The following is a 15,002-nucleotide window of genomic DNA, read 5'->3' on the forward strand; positions in this document are numbered from 1 at the left end:
TTCGAATATAAAAGCACAATTTAGCCCTAGGATAGGTGTAGGCCAATCGAGCCCTAATCTGAACCAAATTGTAGATTTAAATTACTAGACTGAAAAGAGATCTCTTTGATTATTGGTGGGGACTACAATGTAGTAATCTAATTCTAGATTGATATATACAGAAACTCATTTTAAAGAAAGACCCATTCCATAAACAACATTATACATAAGCTTATTGAATAATTTGGCCTTCAGAACATATGGCATTGCTTAGAGGAGGAGGAGTTGGACAAATAAAAAAATAGAAATAAAAAAGGAGAAGACGACTTTCTTCAGTTCACAAATAATTTTCTAGAATAGATATTTCCTTAATTTCCTCTTACTACATAGTACCCATAGTACCCATAGTGTCTGACAGGATCCATATGTCAGAATAAGTTTACCAGGTCTGATCAATAATTTGGATTAATATTGACTCAGCATGTCCCAAACATTTGGAGATTCAATAATTCACTCACAAACTCAAAGTTATTCAGTTTAAATCAAAATCTTGAGCTCTCACATACAAGATCCAAAAGCTACTGAAGCCAGTGGAGAGATTCCCATTGATTTCAATGTACTTTGAGTCAGGCCCAAAATCTCCAAAACCTCTCCAAGCATATTTATAGGATGTCCCTCAAAACATTTTGAGAGGAGGAATAATTTACTTTTCAACAAAAGCAAATGAAAAACATAAAACCCTGAAAAAAGATTAAGGGAAAAGCCTCATTCCTGTCAAATATTTTCATAAATACAGTGGGTGAATTTAAATAGCTCATCCCGGTTTTAGAGGTCTGACCAATTCCAATTATATTCCCTATATGTAAAAAGAGGAACACCGTTGGAACTGGTCAGACCTCTAAAATCAGGGTGGACTTTAAGTGCACCTGCTGTACAATATCAGGTTCCAAAACTCACATGTTTTCTTTATTTAGGAGAATGAGCCCAAATATTTGTTGTCTTTGTAAGCTATTCAGAGAAGACGAAAATGGGATCACTTCTAAGTAAGTAGTACTATAATTCTGCAGTCACATAATCCTACAAGATATGAAGGGATTTAGCCTCCTGACTAAAAGAGTCAAGAGGGCTAACGATACAATTTAATGCTGAATATTTACCCATGCATGTTGTCCTCATGGATGCACATATATTGATCACCTGTTATTCATGCTGTTTCTTCACAGTAGAACAATTTCAATGTATTTGCATTGTCTTTAGGATGTGAGTAACCGGATTGTTTTAATTTGAGCTGTTCAGACATAGACATCTTGGTCCAAGTTCACCCCTGGTGTAACCACTGAAGTCAATGGAGCTATACCTGGGATGAATTTAAAACAGGATGTTTTGGGTTTGTTTTTGTTTGTGGTTTTGTTGTTGTTGTTGATTGTTTTTTTTAAAACTCAGCCCCACTGCCAGATGTTGAAAATTTGTGCCTTATGCTACCATTTGTCTCAGCTGGACAGGTTCTCCAGCCAATTTATGTTTCCCATGATGCCATAAATTCCTATGTACACTACAACTGCTTAGCAAGAGAGGAGATTGTGGTGCTTGAGAACCAGGGAGCCCAGCCCATAGAAGAGAATTGGGGCATGAGGCAATCGAACTACAGCTCACATGAAGTACCACAATGGCATTTCCAAATTGAAATCTTTCAGCCCAAAATTTCTAGTTTTTGATTTTTCAGTAAAGTCAAGTTTTTCTGTGTGGAAAAAAACAAACACCAACCCGCTCTCCTTAGCACTTTGCAAGATGGTGGGAGACAAATGGATTTTAAAAGTATACAAATAATATATGAGAATCCAAAACAACCTCACTAAGCCAGTAGTCTCACTACTAGTAGTAGTATTTATTCTTTTTATTATAGTAGCACATAGAAGCAACAAGCAAGATTGGGACACCATTGTGCAAGACACTGTACAAACAGTGAGAGATTGTAGGCTCATCAGGGCAGGGACTATCTAAATACAAAAAAACAGAAAAAGGTTGGAAGGGAAAACAAATCAAGTGACTTGCCCGAGGTCACACAGCTGGTCAGTGGCATAGCGGGAAATAGAAGCCATGTCTCCTGATTCCCAGTCCTGGGCCTTCTGCAGTGGACCATGGTCCCTTAAGTACTTTGTCTTTTCTAGTTGTGCAGTATACATTGGATAGTGGAGACATAACCAGTTCTTCTCCCTCTCCATAAGGATTCTCACTGCAGCAGATCCTACTGATACAACTGACTAAGTGGGGTTATAGTCAGAAAAGTGGGGAACAAACATCTTAATAGTCCATACTCATTTTCCCCTCAGTGACTTCCATATATTTCCTCAGTTTACAGTAAAACATCATCTTCCCTAAGCGTTAACTTACCCATGGAAAGTAACTAAAAACAGGCTGTGTTTGTTCTGCTTCACAGATTAACACTAGAGGCAAATATTCAGAAATGGAAATAAAATGGCAGTTTTGATGGCGCTCAGGGAGACAGACAAGAACATCATTTGTTCTGTATAAGAGTGATAATGCTGACAACAGTAAAAATGTGTCTGTGTCAGTAACAGCAGATATGACTCAGCAGCAGCTCTATCAACGAATAAGCATTCACAGGAACAAGATGCAACTTTTGCAGAGCCACCTCTCTTCCCATAACCACACACTTCAAGTATTTATGTAAAGAGGAGGTCAGTTAGGCATGAGAAAATCCCTACTTGAACAAGAACCAACTGTGTGACCAGAAATTACGAAAGAGCTGAGACCACAGTTTGGTGGTTGCAAAATTTCTACCGAAAATAGGAGTTCAATCTATCCAGAAATGTGCTGAGTAACTGACATTCATTTTTCTGCCCAGAAAAGAAGATTGGCTTGTTATAATGAACAGTAAGACACGGCAGTGGTATCCTTCCTAGAATTATATCAAAACAAACCTAAGAAATCACCACAAACTAGACTACAAAACCAGCAAACAGCTGCTGTGCAGAGCAGGCTTACAAATCAATCCCACTAGTACCCACTATCCACAAACCAATACTGCTTTTAATCAAATATGGATTATTCTTGAACTTTATGGTAATTAAGTGGCTTTAGTTGGGATTCAGTAACTGATGCCGAAATGGAAGGACCAAGGGAGAATGAAAACTCCCTCTCCAGTTTGATTAGAGCCTAATGAACTACAGTGCACTTTTTCTCCAATCTCTTACATGGACATGAACATTTAGCATAGGCATTTCTTTCAAGTTACCAGTGGTAGGATACTAAAAATTATAAGACCCGGAGACAAAGGTGGTATATTTAAAGTTATGCTGATTTACACCCGTGCAGGATCTGGCCCTTAGAAGTTTATTTTTCTTCAAGATGTTTAGTTCTCTCTGATCCCTCAGTCTTTCACAGAACTGAGAGTTAAGAGAATAAATGCAAGACCCCTAGAAAGCCAGGAAATTGCCACGTAAGAACAAGCATAGAAGAAAAACAATCCATTTAGTCACCTCTAAGAATCCTCTTGATTAGTAATACTGTGATTAATTTTAAAGTACAAACAAGTAGGGAATTAAATGGATTTAGTGTCTTTTGCAGTCAAGATTCTATTAGTCTTTCCATCATTTATCAGCTACAGTAGAACCTCTCAGTTATGAGCACCAGAGTTATGAACTGACCATCAACCACACACCTCATTTGGAACTGGAAGCATGCAATCAGGCAGCAGCAGAGACAAAAGCAATACAATACAGCACTGTGTTAAATGTAAATTACAAAAAAAAAAAATAAAGGAGAAGTTTAAAAAAAATTTGACAAGGTAAGGAAACTGTTTCATTTAAATTAAGATGGTTAAAATCAGCATTGTTCTTCTCTATAGTAAAGTTTCAAAGCTGTGTTAAGTCAATGTTCAGTTGTAAACTTTTGAAATAACCACCACAGCGTTTTGTTCTGAGTTAAGAACAAACTCCATTCCCCAGGTGTTCATACTACTGAGGTTCTACTGTATAATGTTCAGAGCTCAACCTTTCAGCTCATGGTAAATGTAGAAGGTGTTAGTTGAGAAGAAAAAAGTTTTTACATTTTTTGTTATCATACTCAGTCCCAAGGGACTTTAATAATAGTACCTAACATTGCAGTGGCACCTGAAGTCCTGAACCACAGCAGGGTCTCTAGACACAAATCAACCCTACATGATCACCCCTGCCTCAGAGAGCTGACAATCTGAACTGTTAATGCTGTCTTTATTATTCTCCCATTCTGAAGTACTGTACTGCACTGCCTACACACACAATTTCCATTGACTTCAAAGGGAGTTGGATGGGTGTAATTTAGTGCAGAACTGGGTCCATAGTTATTGCAAGTTATCTTTTCTTCAAAACTGTAAGCACGGGATCCGAGACATCCAAAAAATGAACTTGCAGAGAGCAAAATGCATATAGAGTCATTGAATTGTGTGACTGGATTTTAGATAATGAAATTTAGCTTTATTTTTAAACCTAGCATTAGCCACGCAGTTAACTACAACTCTAATCCCACAATAACCTTTCCCCCTTTTGCAAAGAGTGTCATTGGAGGAAGTGCTACAGTGGTCCCAATCTTTTGAAACGCTGATGACTACTAAATGTAAGTAGTTGTCTGTTTGTATGTTGTATGTTTGTACTCCAGCAGAGTTATTTACCAGCAGCTATCTAACTTTTTTAGAAATGTGTGGATAGGGAAAGCTTATGTGATACATTGGTATATCTCCATTTACTGTGTTTTATGGTTACTGACCTCCATTAAAGAGGAAAGCGAATGAAAAATTTTAATGCCAAATCAATCACCACGAATGCCCTTGATGCCCATTGCAATATAATTAGTCACTATGAATCCTTCTGAGAGATAAGTTAGGTGAGGTAATATCTTTTATTGGACCAATTTCTGTTGGGAAAGGGACACATTTTTGAGCTTCACCAAGCTCTTCCTCAGGCCTGGGGAATTAAATACAAACTGGGACAGACCATTAAGCATAACGGATTCATACATGCTATAGGAGACCACTTAAAATGAAGTGGGCCATTAAGGGTTTAGCAGGCAGTAGGGTGTGTTACAAATTGTTGTAATAAGCCATAAATCCAGCATTTGTGTTAAGTCAATGGTTTTTAAGTAAAAGCAGCAAAGAGTCCTGTGGTACCTTATAGACTAACAGACGTATAGGAGCATGAGCTTTCGTGGGTGAATACCCACTTCTTCGGATGCATTTTTAAGTGTTCAGCAAAGTTATGAATTTATGTTTCTAGGCTCATCTTTTAAAGGTGTTTCACAGGTTTCCTTTGAAGATGAGGACTGAGAGGTCAAACATGGAGTGATCGCTTTGTAAAAAGTGTTCGCCCACGGGTCATAGGGCATTTTTATCTTATTTTTTGTGACGGTTCATTCAAGAGCATAGTGATTGGCTGGTTTCACCCCTATAGTTGTTTTGGGACATCTGATGTGCTAATTGAGGTACACCACGGGTTGATAGAGGCATGTGATATAGGAGCCATGAATCTTGAAAGGTGTGTTCTGGGGAGTATTGATCATTGTAGCAGTGGAGACATGTCTGCAGGTTTGCACTTGTTATTATGGCAGGATCTGATGCCGTTTTGAGTTGGTGCGTCCTAGTCTGTAGGAAGCTTGGTGAGGTTGGGACGTTGTTTGAAGGCCCGAAAAGGGGGGTTGGGAAAGATTTCTTTCAGGATGTGGTCCCCTCAAGTCAGGGTTGTAGTTTGATGACACCCCATGTGGGTTCCAGTGTGGGGTGGTAGGTGAAAACTAGGGGTGTATGTTCAGTGGGTTTTTTTCCCCCGTGTATTGAAGCAGGTTCTCTCAAGGTATTTGGGTGACCCATTCCATGATTTGATCTATTTTTCTGGTGGCATGTCCTTGTTTGGTGAAGGCATTTGTGCGCATATTGCGGAGTTTCTCCTCAGAGAAAATTCTGTGGTACCAGTGCCTGGCTGTAAATACCAGACTTCTTGCTGTGTTCAGGGTGGTTGCTGGATCCAGAAGTTTCTTGTATATAGTCATCTGTAGGGCTCATCATGGTGTCCAGGAAGTTGATGCTAGCATGGGAATGTTCAAGAGAGTTTGATGGTTGGGCAGTGGTGCTTGAAGTTCTGGAGGAAATCTATGAGTAAGTATAGGTCATCTGTCAAAAGGATGAAAATATCGTTGATGTCCTCATTCTCAAAGGAAACCTGCACAATGGACAAACTTGGGAACTTAAATTCATTACTCTACTGAACACTAAAAAACATGGCCTTAAACAGAGACATTAAACAGAAGTTACTAGATCACAAGCCCTGGTTCTCATGGGAGACTTCAATCACCCTGATATTTGCTGGGAGAGCAATACAGCGGTGCACAGAAAATCCAGGAAGTTTTTGGAAAGTGCAGGGGACAATGTCCTGGTGCAAGTGCTGGAGGAACCAACTAGGGGCAGAGCTCTCCTTGACCTGCTGCTCACAAACCGGGAAGAATTAGTAGGGGAAGCAAAAGTGGATGGGAACGTGGGAGGCAGTGACCATGAGATGGTCGAGTTCGGGATCTTGACACAAGGAAGAAAGGAGAGCAGCAGAATACGGACCTGGACTTCAGAAAAGCAGACTTTGACTCCCTCAGGGAACTGATGGGCGGGATCGCCTGGGAGAATAACATGAAGGGGAAAGGAGTGCAGGAGAGCTGGCTGTATTTTAAAGAATCCTTATTGAGGTTGCAGGAACCAACCATCCCGATGTGTAGAAAGAATGGTAAATATGGCAGGCGACCAGCTCGGCTTAACAGTGAAATCCTTGCTGATCTTAAACACAAAAAAGAAGCTTACAAGAAGTGGAAGATTGGACAAATGACCAGGGAGAAGTATAAAAATATTGCTCAGGCATGCAGGAGTGAAATCAGGAAGGCCAAATCACACTTGGAGTTGCAGCTAGCAAGAGATGTTAAGAGTAACAAGAAGGGTTTCTTCAGGTATGTTAGCAACAAGAAGAAAGTCAAGGAAAGTGTGGGCCCCTTACTGAATGAGGGAGGCAACGTAGTGACAGAGGATGTAGAAAAACCTCATGTACTCAATGATTTTTTTGCCTATGTCTTCACAAACAAGGTCAGCTCCCAGACTACTGCACTGGGCAGCACAGCATGGGGAGGAGGTGACCAGCCCTCTGTGGAGAAAGAAGTGGTTCAGGACTATTTAGAAAAGCTGGATGAGCACAAGTCCATGGGGCCGGATGCGCTGCATCCGAGGGTGCTAAAGCAGTTGGCGGATGTGATTGCAGAGCCATTGGCCATTATCTTTGAAAACTCATGGTGATCGGGGAAGGTCCCAGATGACTGGAAAAAGGCTAATGTGGTGCCCATCTTTAAAAAAGGGAAGAAAGAGGATCAGGGGAACTACAGGCCAATCAGCCTCACCTCAGTCCCTGGAAAAATCATGGAGCAGGTCCTCAAGGAATCAATTCTGAAGCACTTAGAGGAGAGGAAAGTGATCAGGAACAGTCAGCATGGATTCACCAAAGGCAAGTCATGCCTGACAAACCTAATTGTCTTCTATGATGAGATAACTGGCTCTGTGGATGAGGGGAAAGCAGTGGATGTGTTATTCCTTGACTTTAGCAAAGCTTTTGATATGGTCTCCCACAGTATTCTTGCCAGCTAGTTAAAGAAGTATGGGCTGGATGAATGGACTATAAGGTGGATAGAAAGCTGGCTAGATCGTTGGGCTCAACGGATATTGATCAATGGCTCCATGTCTAGTTGGCAGCAATATAAACCCTTAAACATTATCCACACATTTCTAAATGCTACCATTGTTTTCAAATCTCAAAACATACTAAAACAGCAGCAAACTGCAAGAAGATTTGTTTATGTGATTAACACAAAAATTAAACATAAGAACATAAGAATGGTCATATTGGATCAGATCAACAGTCCATCTAGGCCAGTATCTTGTCTTCCAACGGTGGCCAATGCCAGATACTTCAAAAAGAATAAACAGAACAGGGAAATTATCAAGTGATCCATCCCCTGTTGTCCAGTCTCAGAACATGGCAATCAGAGGCTAGGGACATCCAGAGCATGGGGTTGCATCCCTGGCCATCTTGACTAATAACCTATCCTCCATGAATTTATCAAATTCTTTTTTTAACCCAGTTATAGTTTTTGCCTTCACAACATCCCCTGGCAATGAGTTCCACAGGTTGACTGTGCATTGTGTGAAGTAGTACTTGTTTTTGTTTGTTTTAAACCTGCTGCCTACTAATTTCATTGGGTGACCCCGGGTTCTTGTGTTACATGAAGGCATAATATAACACTTCCTTCATCACTTTCTCCACACTAGTCATAATTTTATAAACCTCTATAATATTCCCCCTTAGTCATCTCTTTTTCAGGATGAACAGTTCCAGTCTTTTCAATCTCTCCTCATATGGAAGCAGTTCCAAACCCTCAATCATTTTTGTTGCCTTTTTCTGTACCTTTTCCATTTCAAATATATCTTCTTTGAGATGGGGAGACCAGAATTGCATGCAATATTCGATGTGTTAGAGTAGCACGGAAATATTTAGTGGCATTATGATATTTACTGACTTATTATCTATCCCTTTCCAATGGTTTCTAGCATTCTGTTAGGTTTTTGCTGCTGCACATTGAGCGGATGTTTTTAGAGGATTATCAACAATGACTCCAAGATTTTTTTTTTTGGAGTGGTAACACCTAATTTAGACCCAACCTATTTTATGTACAGTTGGAATGATGTTTTCCAATATGAATTAGTTTGTATTTATCAACACTGAATTTCATCTGCCATTTTGTTGCTCAGTCTTGTGAGAGCCCTTCGTAACTCTTTGCAGCCTGCTTTAGACTTAACTATCTTGAATAATTTTGTATCATCTGCAAACTTTGCCACCTCGCTGTTCACCTCTTTTTCCAGATCATTTATTAATACACTGAAAAGTAAATCAGTCAAGGGCCAGATTGTGCTATAAAAGCGCAGCCTTTAGTGGGGGCAATATAGAGTATTACTGTGCAAGGGAAGATCTGGAATGCACTGTGCTATAGAGAGGCAGTTTAAAATATCAGAAATCACACACAAGCAGCATGAGTGCTTGTAACCACCACCCTCAGCCTGTGGCATGCTGACATATCTTGCAGAAACCAGAAAACCCTGTGATCTGCATCACTGGAGAAATTTGCTTTTAGAATTAGAGAGCTATGACTCACTCACATTATGTAGATTTTGCCATTGATGAAATGTCTCCGCATTGCTCTCAGGTTGCTGCAAACGGCCAAGTATACGAACTATGAGAAACTTCACTTGAAGTCAGTGAAGCTGCAACTGCTTATCCCAGAGCTATGTTGCTCTTAAAGTATTTACCTACACTAGGTTTTACTGGAAAATATTTCTCACCATTGCTAGCAAAGGTGCTACTCAGCAAGTGGTAACAATGGTTGAAACCTCAATGTTCTCATGGCTGCAGGCATTTTAGCCACTGTATCATCAAGCAAAAAGAACAGGAGTACTTGTGGCACCTTAGAGACTAACAAATTTATTTGAGCATAAACTTTCGTGGGCTACAGCCCACTTCTTCGGATGCATAGAATGGAACATATATTGAGGAGATATATATACACATACAGAGAGCATAAAAAGGTGGGAGTTGTCTTACTAACTCTGAGAGGCCAATTAAGTAAGAGAAAAAAACTTTTGAAGTGATAATCAAAATAGCCCAGTACAAACAGTTTGATAAGAAGTGTGAGAATACTTACATGGGGAGATAGATTCAATGTTTGTAATGGCTCAGCCGTTCCCAGTCTCTATTCACGCCTAAGTTGATTGTATCTAGTTTGCTTATCAATTCAAGCTCAGCAGTTTCTCGTTGGAGTCTGTTTTTGAAGCTTTACAAGCGCTGCTCAGAGCAGGTATAAATGACATGGTGTTAAATTCCTGAAGCTGCTAGTTCTTTAAGGTACTAAGGTTCCAACAATTGCTACCACCGGTAAAGCCAAAAATCAGTGAGAGTCGGGATGTGTGGACAAAATACAGAAGACCCTCATTATAATGCCTTTGCAATAGCAAACCTTGAGCTATAGCAAACAGGGTCCCTGTATCCTACTCACCCTCCCTGCCATGGCCCTGGGAGCTCTGTCTCCCTCCACCCCTCTCGCTATAACAAACTCCTGGCTATGCTGAACAAATGGCTTGGATCCCCAGGTGCATTATAGCAAAGGTGCACTGTACCCTTAATGTATACCAGAACATAATTTGAAAAAGCTTTTATTTGCTGGAGAGAAAACTGACAACTTTCTTAGTTACGATGATGGCAGCAACAAAAGTCACCTTTCCTTTTGATGACAGAGATAAAAAATGGAAGCGGCACAGGAGCCAGCAAACAGAGCTGTAAACAGGGGAGTTTGACTGGGAGTTTGCAAGGGGAGTTTGCAGGGAAGACAAAAGAGGCAGGCAGAGGAACAGACAGGCTAGTGAAGGGAATGCGTGGTGTTCTGGCAGTGTTTTGCTGCTCGTTGGGGGTTTGCTTTTCTGTGGGTTGTGGTGTTTTGGTTTGGTTTGTGTTTCCCGGACTAACAGGACTTAGGTGGCAAGTCTATGACAGAAGCAGCAGTGGTGGTGACCCAAGCAGTGGAAGACACAATGAAGATGACTGGATGTAGAAGCTGCGGTATGTACATGATCCTGGAGGGGGTACCTGAAAAGAGTTTCGTCTGCATGAAGTGCCACCTGATAAAGCTGATGGAAGAAAAGATCCGAGGATTGGAGATGCAGGTGGAAACTCTGATTGAGTTTAGAAGGGGGTTCGAGTAGATGATGGAGCAAAGACATGAGGAGGCTGAAGGGAAAAGCTCAGACTTGCAGATGGAAGAAGGACCGAAGAACTCTGAGGGGAGACTGCTTGGTGAAGACAGTAGAAGCATGTGACTAAGAGAACCAGGCAGAGGAAAAGACGGGCTAGTGAAGGAGAAATAGACCAAAATAAAGGCAAAGGTGGTGGAGTAGCATTGTATATCAATGATGAGGTAGACTGTAAAGAAATAAGTGATGGAATGGATAAGACAGAGTCTGTCTGGGCAAAAATCACATTGGGGAAGAAAGCTACTAGAGCCTCCCCTGGGATAGTGCTTGGGGTGTGCTATAGACCACCGGGATCTGATTTGGATATGGATAGAGACCTCTTTAATGTTTTTAATTAAGCAAATACTAATTGGAATTGTGTGATCATGGGAGACTTTAACTTCCCAGATATAGACTGGAGGACAAGTGCTAGTAATAATAATAGGGCTCAGTTTTTCCTGGATGCAATAGCTGATGGATTCCTTCACCAAGTAGTTGCTGAACCAACAAGAGGGGATGCTATTTTAGATTTGGTTTTGGTGAGTAGTGAGGACCTCATAGAAGAAATGATTGTAGGGGACAACCTTGGTTCGAGCGAACATGAGCTAATTCAGTTTAAACTAAATGGAAGGATAAACAAAAATAGATCTGTGAGTAGGCTTTTTGATTTCAAAAGGGCCAACTTAAAAAAATTAAGGAAATTAGTTAGGGAAGTGGATTGGACTGAAGAACTTGTGGATCTAAAGGCGGAAGAGGCCTGGAATTACTTCAAGTCAAAGTTGCAGAAACTATCAGAAGTCTGCATCCCAAGAAAGGGGGAAAAAATCATAGGCAGGTGTAGACCAAGCTGGATGAGCAAGCATCTCAGAGAGGTGATTAAGAAAAAGCAGAAAGCCTACAAGGAATGGAAGATGGGAGGGATCAGCAAGGAAACCTGCCTTATTGAGGTCAGAACATGTAGAGATAAAGTGAGAAAGGCCAAAAGCCATGTAGAGTTGGACCTTGCAAAGGGAATTAAAACCAATAGGAAAAGGTTCTATAGCCATATAAATAAGAAGAAAACAAAGAAGGAAGAAGTGGGACCGCTAAACACTGAGGCTGGAATGGAGGTTAAGGATAATCTAGGCATGGCCCAATATCTAAACAAATACTTTGCCTCAGTCTTTAATGAGGCTAATGAGGAGCTTAATAATGGTAGGGTGACAAATGGGAATGAGGATATGGAGGTAGATATTACCACATCTGAGGTAGAAGCCAAACTCAAACAGCTTAATGGGACTAAATCGGGGGGCCCAGATAATCTTCATCCACGAATATTAAAGGAACTGGCACATGAAATTGCAAGCCCATTAGCAAGAATTTTTAATGAATCTGTAAACTCAGGGCTTGTACCGTATGACTGGAGAATTGCTAACATAGTTCCTATTTTTAAGAAAGGGGGGAAAAGTGATCCGGGTAACTACAGGCCTGTTAGTTTGACATCTGTAGTATGCAAGGTCTTGGAAAAAATTTTGAAGGAGAAAGTAGTTAAGGACATTGAGATCAATGGTAATTGGGACAAAATACAACATGGTTTTACAAAAGGTAGATCGTGCCAAACCAACCTGATCTCCTTCTTTGAGAAGGTAACAGATTTTTTAGACAAAGGAAATGCAGTGGATCTAATTTACCTTGATTTCAGTAAGGCATTCGATACGGTTCCACATGGGGAATTATTAGCTAAATTGGAAAAGTTGGGGATCAATATGAAAATTGAAAGGTGGATAAGGAATCGGTTAAAGGGGAGACTACAACGGGTCATACTGAAAGGTGAACTGTCAGGCTGGAAGGAGGTTACTAGTGGAGTTCTTCAGGGATCAGTTTGGGGACCAATCTTATTTAATCTTTTTATTTCTGACATTGACACAAAAAGTGGGAATGTGCTAATAAAGCTTGCGGATGACACAAAGCTGGGAGGTATTGCCAATACAAAGAAGGACAGGGATATCATACAGGAAGATCTGGATGACCTTGTAAACTGGAGTATAAGTAATAGGATGAAATTTAATAGTGAAAAGTGCAAGGTCATGCATTTAGGGATTAATAACAAGAATTTTGGTTATAAGCTGGGGACGCATCAGTTGGAAGTAACAAAGGAGGAGAAGGACCTCGGAGTATTGGTTGATCACAGGATGACTATGAGTCGCCAATGTGATATGGCCGTGAAAAAAGCTAATGCAGTCTTGGGATGCATCAGGCGAGGTATTTCCAGTAGAGATAAGGAGGTGTTAGTACCGTTATACAAGGCACTGGTGAGACCTCATCTGTAATACTGTGTTCAGTTCTGGTCTCCCATGTTTAAGAAGGATGAATTCAAACTGGAACAGGTACAAAGAAGGGCTACTAGGATGATCCGAGGAATGGAAAACCTGTCTTATGAAAGGAGACTCCAAGAGCTCAGCTTGTTTAGCCTAACCAAAAGAAGGCTGAGGGGAGATATGATTGCCCTCTATAAATACATCAGATGGATAAATACCAGGGAGGGAGAGGAATTATTTACCTTCAGTACCAATGTGGACACAAGAACAAATGGATATAAACTGGCCATCAGGAAGTTTAGACTTGAAATTAGACAAAGGTTTCTAACCATCAGAGGAGTGAAGTTCTGGAACAGTCTGCCAAGGGGAGTAGTGGAGGCAAAAGACATATCTGGCTTCAAGACTAAGCTTGATAAGTTTATGGAGGGATGGTATGATGGGATAGCCTAATTTTGGCAATTAATTGATCTTTGACTATTAGCAGTAAATATGCCCAATGGCTTGTGATGGGATGTTAGATGGGGTGAGATCTGAGTTACTATAGAGAATTCTTTCCTGGATGTCTGGCTGGTGAGTCTTGCCCACATGTTCAGGGTTTAGCTGATCACCATATTTGGGGTCAGGAAGGAATTTTCCCCCAGGGCAGATTGGCAGAGGCTCTGCCTTCCTCTGTAGCATGGGGCACGGGTCACTTGCTGGAGGATTCTCTGCACCTTGAAGTCTTTAAACAATGATTTGAGGACTTCAATGGCTCAGATATAGGTTAGGGGTTTGTTACAGGAGTGAGTGGGTGACATTCTGTGGCCTGTGTTGTGCAGGAGGTCGGACTAGATGATCATAATGGTCCCTTCTGACCTTAAAGTCTATGAGTCTATAAAAGCCTTCCCTTTTTCCCAGTTAGATCATGATTTTTTGATGTTTAGATATTTTTCACTCTGATGTAGAGCTAAATTTTTAAAATAATTATCACCCTTATAACAGATGTATACGTGTTGTGTGATTTTAAACCAAAGGAAGAGGAAAATTTTTCTTTGATATTCTGCTCTTTCTGCACATGTGCAGCTCTCACTGATGTCAAGGGAGTTCTGAGCATGTACAAAATGAATATTGAAGTCTGAAACTTTTATATGTCACATTGAGTGGCCAGTTATCCCCTAAATATTCTTTTAAAACCATTCTATTAACAGTCTCACATTTTATGTAAATATAAAACAAAAAGGGCCAGAAGATTTAAAAGTAGTCCATAGGTGCTGGAACTAAGAGTGCTGCAGCACCCCCTGGACTGAAATGGTTTCCATTATATACAGGGTTTACAGTTTGGTTCAATGGCTCTCAGCACCCCCACTATAAAAATTGTTCCAGCGCCCCTGAAGTAGTCTGTGATACACATACTGACCATGGGTAGTACCTTATTGCATGAGTAGCCCCATTGTCTTCTGTAGGATTTCTTGTGGAGTCAGGAACTATTCAACATGAGAAAAAGTACCAAAACTGGTCCATAATCCTCGTCTAGTCATTTTTCACTCAGAGCTAAGCAAAACCTGTTTGACAATTATCTTCCTAAATGCTATCATTTATAGTTTATAAAGTTTGACTTCTGAAATATTTTCAGATGGGCCTATAATCTACAAGACCTACCTGAAGACAGAATACAGTGATGAGAACATTGAATTCTGGCTTGCATGTGAAACTTACAAGAAGATTGAATCACGGAGGAAAAGGATTTCTGTGGCCAGGAGAATTTTTAAAAATTACATTCAGCCCCAGGCGCCTAAAGAGGTGAAATAACATTGCAAGAACTGCTCTGTCCCTCCCTCCCATGTGTATACACACACACACACACACACACACACACACACACACACACACACACA

At 40.6% G+C, this 15,002-nt stretch overlaps 1 protein-coding gene across 1 annotated transcript in view; it reads left to right on the forward strand.

The window, feature by feature from the left end:
* The first annotated feature begins 957 nt into the window (after positions 1-957).
* LOC113407340 (regulator of G-protein signaling 13-like) overlaps positions 958-15,002 on the forward strand; it is a 16,471-nt gene continuing 2,426 nt past the window's right edge. Inside the window, exons 1-3 of the mRNA XM_026655744.1 lie at positions 958-1,022; positions 4,532-4,593; positions 14,741-14,907. Coding sequence (XP_026511529.1) covers positions 958-1,022; positions 4,532-4,593; positions 14,741-14,907 — 294 coding nt within the window. The remainder of the gene's footprint in view (positions 1,023-4,531; positions 4,594-14,740; positions 14,908-15,002) is intronic.

Source organism: Terrapene carolina, unplaced genomic scaffold (genome assembly GCF_002925995.2).
Source record: "Terrapene carolina triunguis isolate 2854851 unplaced genomic scaffold, T_m_triunguis-2.0 Scaffold211, whole genome shotgun sequence".
NCBI classification, from domain to species: Eukaryota; Metazoa; Chordata; order Testudines; family Emydidae; genus Terrapene; species Terrapene triunguis.